This window comes from Lentinula edodes (genome assembly GCF_021015755.1).
Source record: "Lentinula edodes strain Le(Bin) 0899 ss11 chromosome Unknown C8R40scaffold_20, whole genome shotgun sequence".
Classification (NCBI taxonomy): domain Eukaryota; kingdom Fungi; phylum Basidiomycota; class Agaricomycetes; order Agaricales; family Omphalotaceae; genus Lentinula; species Lentinula edodes.
Genome location: NW_025764326.1, coordinates 148,928 through 164,475, shown reverse-complemented (window position 1 = coordinate 164,475; position 15,548 = coordinate 148,928). Strand labels below are relative to the sequence as shown.

General features: G+C 45.3%; 7 protein-coding genes across 7 annotated transcripts; 4 read left to right on the top strand and 3 right to left on the bottom strand.

The window, feature by feature from the left end:
• Positions 1 to 116: 116 nt before the first annotated feature.
• Positions 117 to 3,167, top strand: C8R40DRAFT_1046854 (uncharacterized protein; the record flags this gene model as incomplete). The annotated part of the gene is made up of 5 exons (XM_046224392.1): positions 117 to 359; positions 408 to 704; positions 757 to 1,083; positions 1,243 to 2,662; positions 2,725 to 3,167. The coding sequence occupies 5 exons, from the start codon at positions 117 to 119 to the stop codon at positions 3,165 to 3,167; spliced, it is 2,730 nt and encodes a 909-aa protein (XP_046085671.1).
• Positions 3,168 to 3,962: 795 nt separating this feature from the next.
• On the top strand, positions 3,963 to 5,978 carry C8R40DRAFT_290334 (FAD/NAD(P)-binding domain-containing protein). The gene is made up of 11 exons (XM_046234610.1): positions 3,963 to 4,094; positions 4,155 to 4,260; positions 4,313 to 4,412; positions 4,468 to 4,539; positions 4,595 to 4,950; positions 5,012 to 5,029; positions 5,083 to 5,259; positions 5,313 to 5,402; positions 5,456 to 5,486; positions 5,544 to 5,563; positions 5,614 to 5,978. Exons 1-11 carry the CDS (start codon positions 4,054 to 4,056, stop codon positions 5,896 to 5,898), a joined length of 1,296 nt encoding a protein of 431 aa, XP_046085670.1. The 5' UTR covers positions 3,963 to 4,053; the 3' UTR covers positions 5,899 to 5,978.
• C8R40DRAFT_1171193 (DHS-like NAD/FAD-binding domain-containing protein) lies at positions 5,940 to 7,092 on the bottom strand (the record flags this gene model as incomplete). Its single annotated transcript, XM_046231660.1, has 3 exons — positions 5,940 to 6,035; positions 6,089 to 6,815; positions 6,869 to 7,092. The coding sequence occupies 3 exons, from the start codon at positions 7,090 to 7,092 to the stop codon at positions 5,940 to 5,942; spliced, it is 1,047 nt and encodes a 348-aa protein (XP_046085669.1).
• C8R40DRAFT_290351 (uncharacterized protein) lies at positions 6,869 to 9,818 on the top strand. The gene is made up of 8 exons (XM_046234611.1): positions 6,869 to 7,318; positions 7,372 to 7,401; positions 7,454 to 7,739; positions 7,796 to 8,108; positions 8,159 to 8,669; positions 8,726 to 9,170; positions 9,217 to 9,344; positions 9,401 to 9,818. Exons 1-8 carry the CDS (start codon positions 7,217 to 7,219, stop codon positions 9,482 to 9,484), a joined length of 1,899 nt encoding a protein of 632 aa, XP_046085668.1. The 5' UTR covers positions 6,869 to 7,216; the 3' UTR covers positions 9,485 to 9,818.
• On the bottom strand, positions 9,706 to 10,836 carry C8R40DRAFT_1107029 (uncharacterized protein). The gene is made up of 3 exons (XM_046228186.1): positions 10,228 to 10,836; positions 10,000 to 10,172; positions 9,706 to 9,943 (listed from the first exon to the last, which is right to left on the bottom strand). Exons 1-3 carry the CDS (start codon positions 10,633 to 10,635, stop codon positions 9,847 to 9,849), a joined length of 678 nt encoding a protein of 225 aa, XP_046085667.1. The 5' UTR covers positions 10,636 to 10,836; the 3' UTR covers positions 9,706 to 9,846.
• Positions 10,837 to 10,938: 102 nt separating this feature from the next.
• C8R40DRAFT_1107020 (MFS general substrate transporter) lies at positions 10,939 to 13,564 on the top strand. The gene is made up of 15 exons (XM_046228185.1): positions 10,939 to 11,042; positions 11,103 to 11,334; positions 11,390 to 11,399; positions 11,453 to 11,472; positions 11,523 to 11,654; positions 11,706 to 11,756; positions 11,805 to 12,146; positions 12,214 to 12,314; positions 12,369 to 12,406; positions 12,458 to 12,531; positions 12,584 to 12,661; positions 12,728 to 12,969; positions 13,021 to 13,044; positions 13,095 to 13,191; positions 13,241 to 13,564. Exons 2-15 carry the CDS (start codon positions 11,164 to 11,166, stop codon positions 13,463 to 13,465), a joined length of 1,605 nt encoding a protein of 534 aa, XP_046085666.1. The 5' UTR covers positions 10,939 to 11,042; positions 11,103 to 11,163; the 3' UTR covers positions 13,466 to 13,564.
• A 105-nt stretch (positions 13,565 to 13,669) lies between these two features.
• C8R40DRAFT_1107018 (uncharacterized protein) lies at positions 13,670 to 14,696 on the bottom strand. The gene is made up of 2 exons (XM_046228184.1): positions 14,022 to 14,696; positions 13,670 to 13,974 (listed from the first exon to the last, which is right to left on the bottom strand). Exons 1-2 carry the CDS (start codon positions 14,601 to 14,603, stop codon positions 13,753 to 13,755), a joined length of 804 nt encoding a protein of 267 aa, XP_046085665.1. The 5' UTR covers positions 14,604 to 14,696; the 3' UTR covers positions 13,670 to 13,752.
• Between the last annotated feature and the right edge of the window lie 852 nt (positions 14,697 to 15,548).

Below are 15,548 nucleotides of genomic sequence, written 5' to 3'. Positions count from 1 at the left end.
GTTTGGTACCTCTATCAACTTTAGCAGCCACTTCGGAAAATCCTTCTATCCCTTCAACCCCTCCATTGCCATCTCCTGGTTATGACTCACAAGGGAATTCCTCAATGGAGAGTTTCATGGATGTCGATAGTGGTGAAGCTACCTCGGGGCCATGTACGATACACTTTCCTGGGGCAGGTAAAGTTGTCAGCTGTGGGGCCACATATCTGGACGACTTCAATGATGATCGCTTCTCTGAGGAGAGAAAGGAAAATCTCTATTATCCATTCTCATCTAGACCTGAGTGGGAGATGGCAAGCTTTTTGCTCAATTCATCCCTGTCTATGCAAGAAATCGATAATTATCTCCAGCTCGAGCTTGTAGGTCTTACATTTGTATCCATATGATCTCCTAGCTGAACAATATAGACAAAACAGAATAATCTATCATTCAAGACAGCACAAAGATTGCATGAAATTACGGACCTTCTTCCTCCTGTTCCAACCTGGCGTGCAAGAGTTATGAAAACTACTCCACTCTATCCTTCCAGAACTCCCATCGTCCTCTATTATAGAAACGCCATTGAAGTTCTTCAGGACTTGATGAAGAGTCCTTTAATATGCGACTCCCTCAACTTCACTCCACTGCAAATATTCGAGGATTCCAGGAAATTAGTCCGTGTTTATGATTCCTGGCTATCAGGAAATAGAGCTTGGCAAATGCAGGTGAGTAGACCTCACATAAATGTTGAATTTTCTATCTCTGATCAAAATCTAGAGTCAGCTTCCAGAAGGAGCGACTCTGTTAGGCACGATCCTATCATCTGATAAGACAACAGTCTCTGTCATTACTGGAAATCGTGTAGCTCATCCCTTGTTGATATCTTTGGCAAATATAGATAGCGATCTATTGTCGAAAGCTTCTCTATATTTGTTTAATCTTCTCGCACTTCTCCCTGTTCCAAAATATATCGAAAGAAAGACCTCCGTGCGTGGCGTACTTGAAAACCGGCTGTATCATGAATGTTTGGATATCGTTCTGGAACCACTCAAAACTGCTGCTAGTATCGGCTGCTTGATGAGCGATCCTGTAGGGCAAGTCAGGGTTTGCTACACTCCCTTGGCTAGCGCCATTGTCGATACACCAGAAGCCTCTTTGATCGCCTGTACTGGTGGCAAAACTTCTCCTTTCACCCAAGCAATTTATAAAGATTTCGGAGATGGAAAACTTCACCCTCCTCATCTAGCTACAGCTACTCTGCAGGCTATAGATAGTATTCAAGCACGGAACATTTTTCCTCAGGATCTTCCCGCATATCAAAGAGCTTCAGTAACTGCACGGACCAATGGTGTCGTTTCTCCTTTTTGGAGAGACTGGCCTCTGGCAGAGCCAAGCGAATTTCTCACTCCTGAACCCCTACACCACTGGCACAAAATGTTTTGGGACCATGACGCGAAATGGGCTATACAAGCTGTTGGAGCCAGTCATATTGATTTTAGATTCTCAATACATCAGCCAACCGTTGGTTATCGCAGCTTCAAAGAGGGTATCTCAAGTTTGAAGCAGGTGACTGGTAGAGCGCAGAGAGATGTTCAAAGATACCTTATTCCCCTCATCTCTGGTGCTGTTATACCAAAATTCATCACTGCTCTTAGGGCGCTAATGGATTTTCGCTATGCTGGACAGGCACCGAGATTCAACCAAACTTCGACTCTTAGAGTTCAAACTGCACTCAATGAGTTTCACGAAAATAAGGACATTATTCAGGACCTGAAAGCTCGAGTTAATCCCAAAGGAGTTCCTATCGTCCACTGGGAGATCCCAAAATTGGAATTCATGCAAAGTGTTGCGCCCAGCATTTCTGCCTCTGGACCCATAATGCAGTGGACGGCAGACACTACTGAGCATGCTCATATTACTCTCGTGAAGGATCCTGCTAGATCCGGAAATAATCATGACTTCGAAGTCCAGATATGCAGACATTTAGATCGCCAAAGTAGAGTCAGAAGGTTTGATCTGGTGACAGCTATGGTAGATGCTGGAGTTGACTTCCGTCTCGACGATATTGAGGGTGATGAGGGTAGAGGTGATATAGGACATGATAGAGAAGAAAGAGATGAAGAAGACGAAGAAGTTGACACCAAGATATCGTCTTCAGAAGAACTGATGACCCGCCTTCACCCAGTATCCCAAAAGCTGTTTGGCTCATTCCGTCCCAAACAGAACTTCTTTCTAAAGGCGCGTCTGTTGAAGCAGGATGCCTCAGCTCTTCTACCTCTTCGTATCTTTACAGATAACGTCTCTGGAGAAATCTCAGCATTTAAGGTTAATCGTGATCCTGACCTCAAAACGCTCACGATAGAACAAGTCAGTGACCTCTATTCTCTTTCCGACTTCTCTGGGGCTTGTCTCGATTTCCTGGAATGGATTCAAGCAAAAACACAGACTTTTGTTATAGGGGGCAGACGGTCATTGAATCAGCCGATTTCATTACCCTTTACAAGAGTGAAAGTTTGGTCTAGGATCCGTATCCAAACAAAGACTTACTTCAACACTGATATACTTGCGGATTCTCATACTATATTTGCAGCTCCTCCTAGCCCTGGATGGGAATTTGGACGACAGAATGCTGCAGTTGTTAATATTAATTCAAGCTTTGAATGGCCAAGGAGTTCTTTGGAAGGTGGGCTTAATACTTACTTTGTTGCGTCCGTTGGGATTTAACTGCACTTGTTTCCCTTCTAGGACACTGTGTTGTTTTGGTGAAAATAATCTTTACTGTCGCTCAGCCTAGAAAGCCCTCTCCACCTGTGGATGGTACTCATAGGTTTTTGGCTTACTGTGAACGATTAGATGTAGTAAATCAGCCTCCTCCACCTCTTGAGTATCGAAGTCTTCCTGGATACAATGCTTGGCCATCACACTTTCCTGATTATTCCTCAGGATGTTTTATCCTCAAAAGAGCTAGAAGAGTCGATGGCACTCCTTTTGGTGATATTATACCTGTCTCTCAATTCCGCTCTTTGGTGGATATTTGCCCTCGTTATAGAAGTACTCCTCACGCTTCTTTAACAAGAAGTTCAAGCCAATACCATAGCGACGAATTTTTCTTGAATAAATATTTCAACAAAGAACTCTTTTTTACCTTGGATAAAGTTGATCCTTGTCTTACCAGTACAGCAAAATAGTGAAACTAACTGAAGAAAAGTACTACTACTAGGCGATTATGGAGGTCCAAGCATTACATGTTTACGTTTATGTTTATATCAACATTATTCTGTTATTTCCATGATTACTTTCTCTTCCATCAATTTTGTCTTTTAGATTTTAGTCAGTTTGAAAGCATCCAAAGCAGCTGAGAGCATCAACAACACTGAGAGCACTCAACAGATACTTCATGACGAGATTTTCGCTGGGAAGCGTTGGGAAAGGCTGGGAAGTGCTGGGAAATTTTTACCCGAAAATCCAGGTTTTGCAGATGATTCAGAGGCAGTTGTTGCAATATTAGACCCATTTTCCTTGAGACACTACACAAAGTTGCTTGAGGTTCGACGTCGGACGCTTGACAACTCATCAATTGAAACTCCGGAATTTTCCGTGAAATCTGCCGTCATAGAGATGTCCTGAACTCAAATTTTGCGCCCCCACCCCTCCTTCTTTCATTCTAGTGCCCAGTCTACATACTTGGATGGTGTATTCCTACTTACTTGCGCGGGGCATGTGCCCCAGGCAAAAACTTTGCTATCAAGATAGTGCATTTATACATCCTGATGCATCGTGCTCTTCTGGGTCGGTTAACCTACCTACCTACCTACCTTACTCTCTCCCACTCTGAGCTTGACTGAGTAATTACTTGTCTTATTCAGCGCGTGAGATAAATTATGGACTCTCACAACTATTCTCTCGACCAATGAACTGCCTGTGAATAGCAGCCGTTCAGTTCTTACATGTAAGAAGGTTTCCACATCATCAGCTTGGTACATGTAGTATGTAAACGGATAAATCATTTAATACTAATCCCTTCATCTCTCCAATTGCACTGACCCACCACCTCTCATCTGATAGACCATTGCCATGTCCAGCTCATCGCCATTCAAGCTGAGAGTTGCGATCTGGTGTGTTGTAGCAGCAGCCATCACTCATGCATTGTATCTAACTTGATTTGTGCCTATCAGTGGTGGCGGGATCAGTGGTCTCTGCCTTGCAGTCGCGCTTTCCCGATGCCCAAACATACAAGTGCAAGTATACGAAGCAACAGATCGTTTCAAGGAAATAGGTGCTGTAAGAGCTCGAAAACCAGTCTGAAAAACTTCTGACAAAATATTCATTATAGGGCGTCATGATATGGGCTAGAACCTGGAAGATCCTTGAGCTGTTGGGATTGGGGTCAGCGTTCTCCAAGATCGCACATTCTCCTCCGGACGGATCTATTGGTATGTGTAGTGTCTATCGACATACCGTGGTTCTACTTAATTAAAAATATGGTAGGAACTGGATTCGATTTTCGTAGGTCTGACCAACCTGAGGAAGGCTCACGATTCCATTTGGTGCAAATGCCCTGTAAGTGCATCCGTGGTTTTTACATTAGAATACCCAACTGGAGATCATTTCACAGATGGCTGTATACGTTTTTACAGGGTAGATTTCTTAGATGCATTCGTTGAAGCCCTTCCTCCAAACGTAGCTCATTTCGGAATGAGACTTGTTTCGTATTCTCAAAACGCCAGTGCCAGCGAAATTTCGCTCCAATTTTCCAATGGCACCACCGCCACTTGTGATTTGCTTGCTGGTTGTGACGGTATAAAATCCTCCATCCGAGCACAGCTCTACAGAGAGTGTTCCGAACGGTCTGGTGATTCTACTTTGTTGAAATTCATTGATCCTGTTTGGACGGGCACTATTGCGTACAGGGGACTCATACCGGTAGAACACTTGCCACCGTGTCATCGCAGTATTGCAGATCCGATGATGGTATGCATGCAGACCATTGTCCGAGTCGACAGCGTTCAAACTGACAGTACCTTTATACTAGTATTGCGGCAAGAGTAAAGTTTGTCTTTCCCTCTCAAATTGCAGTTGTCTTTCATAGAACGAGGATTACAGCATGTCGTCAGCTACTCGATTTCTCGGGGAAAGGTCGTCAACGTTGTCACATTCGCATCTGACCCAAAACGCGAAGGAGAACCACACAACGAAGACGTTTGGGTAACAAATTGTCTACAGCAGGAATTGCTTGAGTGCTATTCCAATTGGGAGCCAGAGGTAGAGCAATTGCTTAATGTAAGCTTCTGGGTCAATCCTTCAGACAGAACATTCCCTGAGAATCCCTATAGCAAATTGAGAATCCAACTAAATGGGCTATACACCACCTTAGGCCATTGCCATTTTTCGTGGACAGAAAGATCGCATTATTAGGAGATGCTGTCAGTTTTCCTTCAAACTTCTTGACGCATATTTTTCATAGAAGAATCGATAGTGTCATGCAATGGCACCGCACGAGGGCGCGGGTAAGAGAATTTCACTCAAAATTACCAATTTGAGGTTCATCAATTACTCGCCTGAAGGCGCAGGTCAAGCCATCGAGGTTTGTAATTTTTCTTTACCTGCTCAGAATAGACTGATGAAGGACCAAAGGACGCATTTATTTTGGCATCTCTACTTGAGCAAGTCTCATCACTGGAGACCCTTCCCCTTGCATTGGACGCATACCAGCGTGTTCGCCTCCCGTTCGCAAATCATGTTTTGAAAGGATCCTATGATTCTGGATTGATGTATGAGTTCAATAGCCAGTACGGGGAAGATTATGAGATTCTTGGGCCGGCGATAGAGAAACAATGGGACTGGGTGGAAGAGCCAAGTCCAGAAGAGGAGCGGCTACGCGCATTGCAGTATCTAAAGGATGCTATCTCTTGGTTCTGATACGTGAATTCTGTAATACAAATTGATGTCAAGGCTTATCGTTATTGCTTTAATTTTTCGATAATCTGGGGAACTGCCTCGTAAAGATCTGCTACAAGACCCACATCAGCAACTTGGAAGATGGGGGCATCAGGGTCCTAGATCGGAGATTGAGTATGGTTCAGAGCGAAGAATAACAGGATTCCCTCACTTTGTTCACAGCAACAATCATTTTGGAGTCCTTCATCCCAGCTAAGTGCTGGATGGCACCGGAAATACCAATGGCCATGTACAGCTCCGGTGCTACGACCTTCCCAGTCTGACCAACTTGAAGGGAGTTGTCTACGTACCCAGCATCGACTGCAGCTCTGGATGCACCAAGCGCGGCTCCTAGGACGTCAGCTAGGGGGTTGAGTGTCGCTGCGAAAGTCTCTGCGTTCTTTAATGGACGACCGCCGGAAACGACTCTGCCCGCTACACTGAGATCGGGGCGATCAGATTTGGCAAGCTGTGTGCTAATATGTTTCGTAGGACAATTCGGAACGTCCACGGGGTCAATTGCCTTCACCTCAATTTCCTGGCTCTCTTCGAAAGGTGCAGGGTCGAAGTTAGTAGCACGAACAGTGAAAAACTTGATGGGAACCGAGGAAGGCAGGCGGACGGTGGAAATAGCGTTTCCGGCATAGATAGGACGCGTGAAAGTGGTGCTATTGGATGAAGAGTCATGCTCAAGAGACGTGATCTCCGAGACTAAAGGCACATCTAGCTTCGCGGCGACTCGAGGCAAAAGAGATTTGGCGAGCGAGCTTGGAGTAGAAACAACGTGTGTATACTCGGAATCAGAAAGAAGTTTCTCGAGTAATGGTGAAAGGGTTTCGGGAAGTTGCTCGGCATATAGATCTGAAGTGGAGTGCAATAGCGAAGTCAAGCCTTTGAGCCTGCATCGCAGTGAGAAGATGAGATGAATAGATTGTTTTCCAACATTACATACTTTTTGACCTTGTCCACGACGGCCGGGACGAATTCAGAGCTTCCAACAACGAGACCAGCGACTTTGCCTCCCAACTGTGAGGCAGCAGTTAATGCAGAAAGAGATCCAGAGTCAATGTCTCCTTGACGGTGCTCAAGAAATACGAGAGCATGAGGCGAGGGCCCAGATGCATAATTTCTGGTCAGAAAAGACCTGAATATTACGAAGGAACGTCGTGGTAGCATATTGTAATTGCCTCGGAGCGGGGGGAGGGCAAAATGAACGTGAAATTCCGCCTTTGCCGGCCGGCAATACTGGTACCCCGCGTTCCTCTGAAGTGCAGTAATCAATCTTTCTTCCACCACCGTCATGTCCTTCCAATCTCTTATTTCTGGCTCTGAATGTGCTGCCCCTGCGAACCCGCTATCACAAGTTCTTAAACATACTGAGGCCGATCGCAGCATTCAACAGGTAGACCTTTGCACAGAGAACATATAACTTTAAAGCCGCTCATTATTAATCAGGACAGATTCGCGGGTCCTTCGTCTTCCAGAGTGCGTATGGGTCGGTCTTATAAGGATGATCGTAGCCTTTATCTATCAGCAGCTTCATCAACTACCCGGGACTTCATCTTCCGCTGCGACGGGCCATGATCTAGCTTTGGCACGCCAGTTTTTCGAGGCAAATCGTGCTAGTCCAGCCATTTTCGCCTCTGCTATCCCAGAACTTTCAAATCCTCAAATGAAAGATGCGTGGATTGCTGAACAGCAGCAACATATGCGTATTTTTGAGTCAAACAAGTCACATTCTCAGTGGACCGCAGAGTTTGACGGTGGTGCTATTCCCCGCCAAATTTCACTTCCTCAACAGCCTCAAACAATGAACTCTGATCGTGAGTTTTGTATCTGCTTAGTGCTCAGCTGCCACATGGTTCTCATATGGTAGCAGCGCCACAGATGGCCTCGTACATGCCACAGGTTGCAATGTACGGGAACTATGTGCCTCATAACAACTTGTTTGCCATGGGTGGTCCTCCTCTGATGCAGAACTACACTCCGCCAATCGTTGATTCCGCTGAGGGGAAAGGCAAAAATCGTGAAGCGGATTTCGATGCTGCTTTTGCTCAGGCAGCTGCTTTTCTACCTTCGCAAGAGGCCGGTACCTCTGGCATCGTAGAGGTAAATGATGGAGTCACAGACATTGAAGAAGGTCTGAAATCTACCACGCTACAAGATCACACAATTGAACCCGACTTCAGAAGGTAAGTTCTCTCCGGTGTGTTTTGAACGAGAGAATCATAGCATGCTATAGAGTCTGGGATCATCTTCAAAATTCGGATGCGCCTCCACCCGCTGAAGACCTTGCAAAATGGGAAACAGAGTTTCAGCAGCTCATGGATGCGCAACGAGACGAACTCAACTATGGGAATGCGATGCAGGAAGCTTGGGAGAACGGCCTCGGTAATTTTACAGATTCCACGACATTGGGCGATCCTCCGCTTAAGTTTGACAACGATGGCCTTCCCATCCTTCAAGCATACGTATTCGAAACTAATAACAAATATCTCGATCCGTCTAATTCCACTAGCTCCCCTTTGTCAGACGCAAAAGCGTTGCTAGAACAAAATGGCTCGTTGTCTGAAGCCAGTCTACTTCTCGAGGCCGCTATACAGAAGGGAGATTTAGGAGACGGAGGATACGAAGCGTGGATCCTTCTAGGAGAGACAAAGAATATGGACGAACATGAGGAAGCAGGCATGCGAGCACTCACCGAAGGTGTGAAACGCGCAGAGGCGGCTGGTGCATCGGGCGCTGGAATGATGGTACGATGCTTGAACTATTTCCGACTTTGAATTTTTTCTGATCTAATGTCTCCAAGTCACTGGCTATCTCGTTTACAAACGAGTCGATGGACAGAGCATCCCACGTTATGCTACTTCGATGGTTGCGCGCTCGGTTCCCTGATTTATCTGTTTCAGAAGACACTGTCAAATCAATGTCTACACACTCTTCGTGGGATACCCATACCAAGATTACAGACCTTTATCTTAATCTTGCCCGTCAACAGCATAGTCAAGGCATTGTGGACTCTGACGTACAAATCGGATTGGGTGTTTTGTACTATACTAACGGAGAATATACACTTGCCCAAGATTGCTTCGAGAGTGCACTCTCACAGAGACCTGGAGACTATTTGCTATGGAACAGGCTAGGTTCGTCGCTTTCAAATGGGAACAAACCTGAAGAGGCTCTGGGCGCATATCGGGAGGCATTGCAACTACGACCAACATACACACGAGCAATATATAATGTGGGCGTCGCATGTAAGTGGCAAGAATATTTTACTATCCGATTGCTGATCTTTCCAAGGTCTGAATATTGGTGCGCACAAGGAAGCTGCTGAGCATTTCCTTAGTGCCTTGGCACTGCAAGAGCAGACATCCGGGGATACTAGCGAGCAGCTTTGGCTGACTCTTAGGAGAGCGCTGGTCACAATGGTATGCGCTAAAGGCCATCTACCTCAAATCACTTCTAACATTCCCCATTACCCTAGGATCGAGCTGATTTGGCAGAGCATGCTAAACGTGAAATAAAGGGTAATCTGGATTTCTTTAGGGGAGAAGGATTTGATTTCTAGATTTCAACGTACGTGAAATAGAAATACGCAGAATCTTCAATTGTACAACGGATTCACGCTCAAGTGGTCTTGTGTGACAAATCACAATAGAGCTCTATACTTTTATCTATCTGGGTATGGATACGACTCACGTCACAAGCACATAGGTCGCAGGTGTTAATCTTGCACGAACCCTTCTCCCCACCTCGTGCTCCAAGTCGTCACGTCGGTCAATCGACATTTAACAATCTTTTCCTTGTGCTGTCTGTATCGGTGTTGAAGACAAACCATTAAACGCGGTATGAATATAAGAGAATCAAAATGCATACGTCAATATGTTGTGTAGCGAACAGTTTCTTGGCTAGATTCACGAGCAAGTTGAATCAATATCCTCTACCATATGACCCGCTGAACTTGAATTCTCCTGATTCAGAGTTGTAACGCACGTTGATATCGCTGGTGATCCTGAGCGTGTCGTATCTTTAATCTGTACATTGGTTTCGAGGCATTGGTGTTTATCTTCGGAAACGACATACCTTACAGATGCTGTAATATTACCGAGCGCATTCTCAAATTCATCCTTGGTGAATTTCTTCATCTTCCATGTGATTGGACCGTCTAGTCTCAGCACAGTAGCAAAGACATGCCTGTCAGCGCACAGGCCATCGTATGACCATTTAGATGAATTGGCATTGCAGCTGGGCTTCCACTGGGCACGCGAATATTTAGTGTACTGAAAAATCAGCGATTCATAAAGTACTCACCGACATCTGTTTCTTGATACCACTGACGGCTGCTTTCCTAATTTTACCTGCAGCCGCTGTGAGTTCAACTCCTGTCTTTGGCTCGGCTGCTGGAATTCCTCCCGATGACTTCAATGCTTCGCCCAAAGCCACTTCCAACTGTTTGGTGTAACCTGCTAGCGTAACAGCAGCATCGCTCGCGGCGTCCTGATTTTCCGATTTGGTGTAGAAATTCGCGCCATTGGCAAGCACAGATGAGGCGAGCTCGGAATATTGTTTGTTGAGGACGCCACTACTCGCAGATGAGCTTGAACTCGCAAATTTGGCCTTTTTGGAAGTCGAAACTCCGCTGGTGGATTTACGTTTGCGAGCGGTGGTCTTGGGGGGTTCAAAGGAAGCATCCGAGTCGTCGTGTGCTTCTTCAATCATGGTAAATATCACGGAAGAGTTCTGAATTTAACGTGTAACGGACGCGTCGAAATAGGTCTGTAGTGCGAGTGTTCGTCGTCGTAAGTTACTAGTAGTGATCCTGTCCCGTAGGTAAATATAGTATGCTGGATGATACGTATCATCGTGCATAAGGCAACGTCGTGTATGTGAAACGAATATATGTCAGGAAGAGTAAGTCATCTAAAGAACAATAAGAGTCAAGACGTTGAAGGAATCAGGGGAAACAAAGGGAAATGAAAGCATATATCGATCGTGCATGATGTATACTTATATGTTGTCCTGCATTATGGCGGCCTCGACGGCTGGTCCGTCAGCTCACTCTACAGGTCGAAATAGGTTGGAAATAGGCATACTTCATGGAGTGACTTGAAAGCCGGTTGAACGTTGTAAGCCGAGAATGATTCTACGAAAACACGATATTGATACGGATGCATCCTCTTTTAAAGTTCGTTCTCATGACTATCCGCTATCTTGCTCTTATCTTTTCAAGCTCGGAAAATTCAGGCCATGTCAAGGCTTCCAGCCCCAGAGAACCCTGGCGTGGTTGAAGGAGATGAAGACCCGTCCAAGTCCAGTTCTCTCGAAATCCAGCAGCCGGAACTCCAGAAGCGCAAAGGAATTACTTTTGTTTCATCAATAAGCAAGGACGAGCCAGAAGTGACGAGGCGAGAGTTGTGGGTATGTGCTAGACGTTCTCCTCATTAGCTATCACCTAACAGTCGCTCCGTTGCAGGCTTACTACTGTACTATGCTTTAAGATTGATCATGTTCTGATACTGGCTGACTACTTCCTCAGTATATTATAATGGAGACAATGTATGATGCAAAAAAGAGGCAACTTCGGATACCCTCATTCCGTTTTCTAGGGTGTCGGTCCAAATGGCTATTCCCTCACTCTGTTTCAACTTTGGGCAACAGCTGCAGGATATGACCGTGCACAAGGACCTGGTTCTTCATGCACGGCTTCTTCAGATTGTGTGCTACCATGGGGTAACGGTGTACGTTTTGAACCCATGCCCGATAATTCCACATCTTGATCTTTTATGTAGGTCAAGGCAGTCGCAAGTGTGGTCCTTGTTGCTAATGGCGTCAGTTTCGCCGTATGTCTTCGTTCCACTGTACGATCTTCCAGCCTGAATTGTTATAAGGTTATGACGTTCATATTCACGACAATCGGATCTGCCGCTGACTACGGAAGTTTTGGTCGATGGTTACTCCTTGTCATCACCTGTATCTGCTGGGGAGCTCAGTTTGCCAGTGTCAGCCTCACTTCTCCTTCACGTTGGGGCGCTGCTATGGCTTTGTATATGATTGGATTCATCTCTTACGGTGCCACTCTTGTTTTTTATGCCGCTGTCTTTCCTCGGTTGGCACGAAATACTCACCACTCGCGGGCGCTACGCGCCAGCTACGAAGCAGGTGAGATAGATCATGAAGTATACGAGACAGAAGAGAGTTTGGAGAAGAACAGGATTAGCAATATCAGTACGGTGAGTCTCTAAAACTTGCCCTCAGTCCTCTCTTCCTCTTCATGAGTAGTACTCATTCATTGCTCAGGCACACAGTAACATCGGCTACATCGCAACTCTCTGCCTAAATTTAAGCTTGCTGTTGCCTCTGACTAACAACCCGAAGGTCAACAACTATGTCATTGTTCTGTATGGCGTCCACCTTTATCAAGGACACTGCATCTGACTTTTCTTTTTCCGCAGAACAAATGGTTACTGGGTCCTTACAGGCATCTGGTGGTGTAAGTATAAGGCATGAGTATTTTCCAAGATAAGACTTATAATCCTCGAAGTCATTTTTCAACAACCTCGACCTGGCCCTCCTTTGCCTAAAGGCGAGCACTATTTGACTGTTGGATGGAAACAGGTTAATTCTCGTGTTTGAGTTCTTTCTATCTGTTGATTGCCTTTGCTCATAGATATGGGCTGCTCTAAAGCAATACAAGAAGCTTCCCTACACATTTACCTATATTTTTGCTTTCTTCCTTCTCGCGGACGTATGTATATCCCTTTTCAAAGAAATTCCTTCGCAAGTATTAAATATCTCAATCATCTCAACACAGGGTCTGAACACGACAGGGACTCTTGTTTTGATATGTCAGAACGACAAGTTCTCATTTAGTTTTCTACAAAACACGTACCTTGGTTTGGCGCAAGCTATCACATCTACTGCTAGCACATTTGGATTTTGGTATATTCAGAAATACTGGAAGATTAGCACAAAGAAGATGTTCGTTGTGACGAATGTTGTTACAATCCTCATTCCTCTATGGGGTATGATTGGGATCTGGACGAATACCATAGGGTGAGTGTTGGAAACTTGGGCCAGGAGCTCGCACGCTCAACGTCGCTTTAGGTATCACAATGTTTGGGAATTTTGGTTGATCTTTTCGCTTATATTTCCGGGAAAGTTATTTGACTTGAGAGTAGGTTCTACAATGTTATATTTGGCATTTTCCAAGCACCATATTATGCCTTCTCTCAAACCATGATGGCTGAACTCACTCCTCCCGGCTTCGATAATATGGTGGGTCGCTCCAGCATTTATACCTATTTCTGACTCTCATTGCTTTCAGTTCTTTGGTCTCTTCGGTTTATCAAACCGCGCATCCTCAATGATAGGGCCGAATGTTATACAGGCGATCATTAATAACAGTGGAAATAATTGGATGGGGTTCCCGTTCTTGTTTGCTCTCTGTACTGCTGCATCCCTGGTTATTTGGTTTGGAGTGGATATTCATAAGGGGCGACGAGATGCTGTAGCGTGGGCGAAGGACATTAGGAACAGTCAAGGAGAATAATGACAAATATCAACTCTGGAGTCTCAAGATGTCGTATCTAGTATTCCTGTGATTTGTAGAGTCTATTATCAGTCTATGTATACATAACTTTGTCTATAATTCTCTGAATTGGCCCACGTCGAGGCTTGAGCGCGCGCGCGGACGTGCGCAAATATATTGATCCGTTGTTTCAAACTAGCGGACCCCTGCGGGGCACGATTAACCTTGCTTGACACATGTTTTTGTTTAGCGAAAAGAATTACATGAGTACCAAGTAAGAAGAGTATTGACTTCGACAAGGAAAGGATTTAAAAAATTGCGCCGCATATTATCTTTTTCGAGGAATGGCTAACTATGTCCAAGTCAAAGTTACAAAGCGTTCCGTTGAGCTTGTGATGAAGAATAACATCGCCCAGTGCGCCCTCAAAAACCTTCGACTGAATACCTTCGTCTTGCCTTGGAATGCGTATAACCAGTTTATGTACGTTGGGCAATTTAAGGCACTCCAGTACGCAATCGACCCACAGACCCTTACATGGATTAATTGAATGAAAGTGCGTGCTGTTAAAACACTCACGACGACTGTGACGGAGCACCTAAAGTCTACTGCCAGCGTTTCAACGTTCGTGCAAGTGGTCAGATATTGCGACATAACGTGTCCAATGTAACCTCCGTTCTCTTGCAGTTCCATCTTCCGTATATTCGGATTTGCTTCAATAAGAGTTGAGAAGGTATCAAAGGCGTGACGACTTCCTGGGCCGCCGACGATTGTTAGTGAGTTGATCGATGTTTGACAGTGCGCCAACAAATAGTTGACGTTCGCAAGTGATCCCTTGAAGTGAGTTAAGCTCGGTAACGTACGCACTGATCGCCAATCTGGGAGAGGCAAATGATCAAAACCACCACATTCTACATGCAATGACTGAAGCAGTGGATGGCGTTCCAAAAAGCGATCAATGTGAATATGATAGGACATTTCTTTCAGTGAGAACAATCGGAGAGCCGGTAAATCGATGATTTTCCCATGGAAGAGGTCAGCGAGCGTCTTTGGTCGCGGGGTGCCATCTGTCTTCCAATTCACGACGTCTGTAGTTCGGGTGGCCAGTGATATCTTCAACTCGACCAAACTCGTCAAGGAAGGCAGTATCTGCATAATCATTTTGTTGAGTGTATATTCAGCCGCTATAAAAGTTCGTTAGTATATCGTAAACCAGGGTGCACACACGTACGTTGAGGAGCAAATGCGGGAAACTTCAGCGTGAGAGACCGTATATTCGGAGTGACAAGCGAACGCTATAGCAAGCAGTGTTTTTCTAAGTTGCAGTAAATACGTTATTTGTAGTCACCTACGACAATCGACAGCGTCTTCCTACTATTGATGTCCGACATGGGACATGCCAGCAATAGTTTAACAGGGCATAAGCGACTAGGACTGCCTTTAAAGACGTCCGCTAGTGTTAATGACGTTGAATAAAAGGCGAATGAACGTAGATTCGGTAATCGGACCATACGGTCGATGATGGCCAAACCGGATTGAGTTATTTGATTGTGTGTAGCAGCAGTTCCCCCATCTAAGGTCAAATTCCGAACATATGATGCTGGATGATAACGACAAAGAAGGGACGTCAACGACGTAGCGTCCGCGATAGTTTGCATTGCGTTACTGGTAACCCGCTTATACAGATATGGCAAAAAGATTGTTGCACAAAGTTTAGACGTTTGTATTAAGCAACACAAATCTCCTGGGGCCAGATACGATGCCACAATGTGCTGCAGGTCTTCATTCATACCCTGCATGGTGGACATGATAGTGGAGCAAAAGTGGGGATGAGGTATGCAAGTGAATTATTTGCGTTAACAAGTATTTCATACATCGTTGGGTAGCGGAGCGTTAGCCCCCATAATGATAAGCCATTGGCAATAGGGATCGGAAGATAACGCTGCAAAGATACGGCGGCTCCTAATTGAAGATCGTCAATCGGTGTTGGATGGGCGTCAGATCGAGTAGGTCAAGGAGAAAATCAAGGAGTAAGCCAACGTTGCCTAACGCTAAGTTGACTAGCACATAATAATAGTACATGGGCTGCTAAACAGGACGCCGTAA

Bases quoted from the DNA above. Each gene is read 5' to 3' on its own strand.
- C8R40DRAFT_290334 (XM_046234610.1), top strand. From the start codon at position 4,054: ATGTCCAGCTCATCGCCATTCAAGCTGAGAGTTGCGATCTG. The intron at 4,261-4,312 runs GTAAGAGCTCGA...TATTCATTATAG, and splicing joins GTTTCAAGGAAATAGGTGCT to GGCGTCATGATATGGGCTAG. The intron at 5,564-5,613 runs GTTTGTAATTTT...GAAGGACCAAAG, and splicing joins GCGCAGGTCAAGCCATCGAG to GACGCATTTATTTTGGCATC.
- C8R40DRAFT_290351 (XM_046234611.1), top strand. From the start codon at position 7,217: ATGTCCTTCCAATCTCTTATTTCTGGCTCTGAATGTGCTGCCCCTGCG. The intron at 7,740-7,795 runs GTGAGTTTTGTA...ATATGGTAGCAG, and splicing joins TCAAACAATGAACTCTGATC to CGCCACAGATGGCCTCGTAC. The intron at 8,670-8,725 runs GTACGATGCTTG...AATGTCTCCAAG, and splicing joins CATCGGGCGCTGGAATGATG to TCACTGGCTATCTCGTTTAC.
- C8R40DRAFT_1107029 (XM_046228186.1), bottom strand. From the start codon at position 10,635: ATGATTGAAGAAGCACACGACGACTCGGATGCTTCCTTTGAACCCCCC. The intron at 10,173-10,227 runs GTGAGTACTTTA...TCGCGTGCCCAG, and splicing joins GTATCAAGAAACAGATGTCG to TGGAAGCCCAGCTGCAATGC. The intron at 9,944-9,999 runs GTATGTCGTTTC...TACAGATTAAAG, and splicing joins AATATTACAGCATCTGTAAG to ATACGACACGCTCAGGATCA.
- C8R40DRAFT_1107020 (XM_046228185.1), top strand. From the start codon at position 11,164: ATGTCAAGGCTTCCAGCCCCAGAGAACCCTGGCGTGGTTGAAGGAGAT. The intron at 11,473-11,522 runs GTATGATGCAAA...TCCGTTTTCTAG, and splicing joins TATATTATAATGGAGACAAT to GGTGTCGGTCCAAATGGCTA. The intron at 12,407-12,457 runs GTAAGTATAAGG...TAATCCTCGAAG, and splicing joins CCTTACAGGCATCTGGTGGT to TCATTTTTCAACAACCTCGA.
- C8R40DRAFT_1107018 (XM_046228184.1), bottom strand. From the start codon at position 14,603: ATGATTATGCAGATACTGCCTTCCTTGACGAGTTTGGTCGAGTTGAAG. The intron at 13,975-14,021 runs GTGAGTGTTTTA...AATCCATGTAAG, and splicing joins GGTGCTCCGTCACAGTCGTC to GGTCTGTGGGTCGATTGCGT.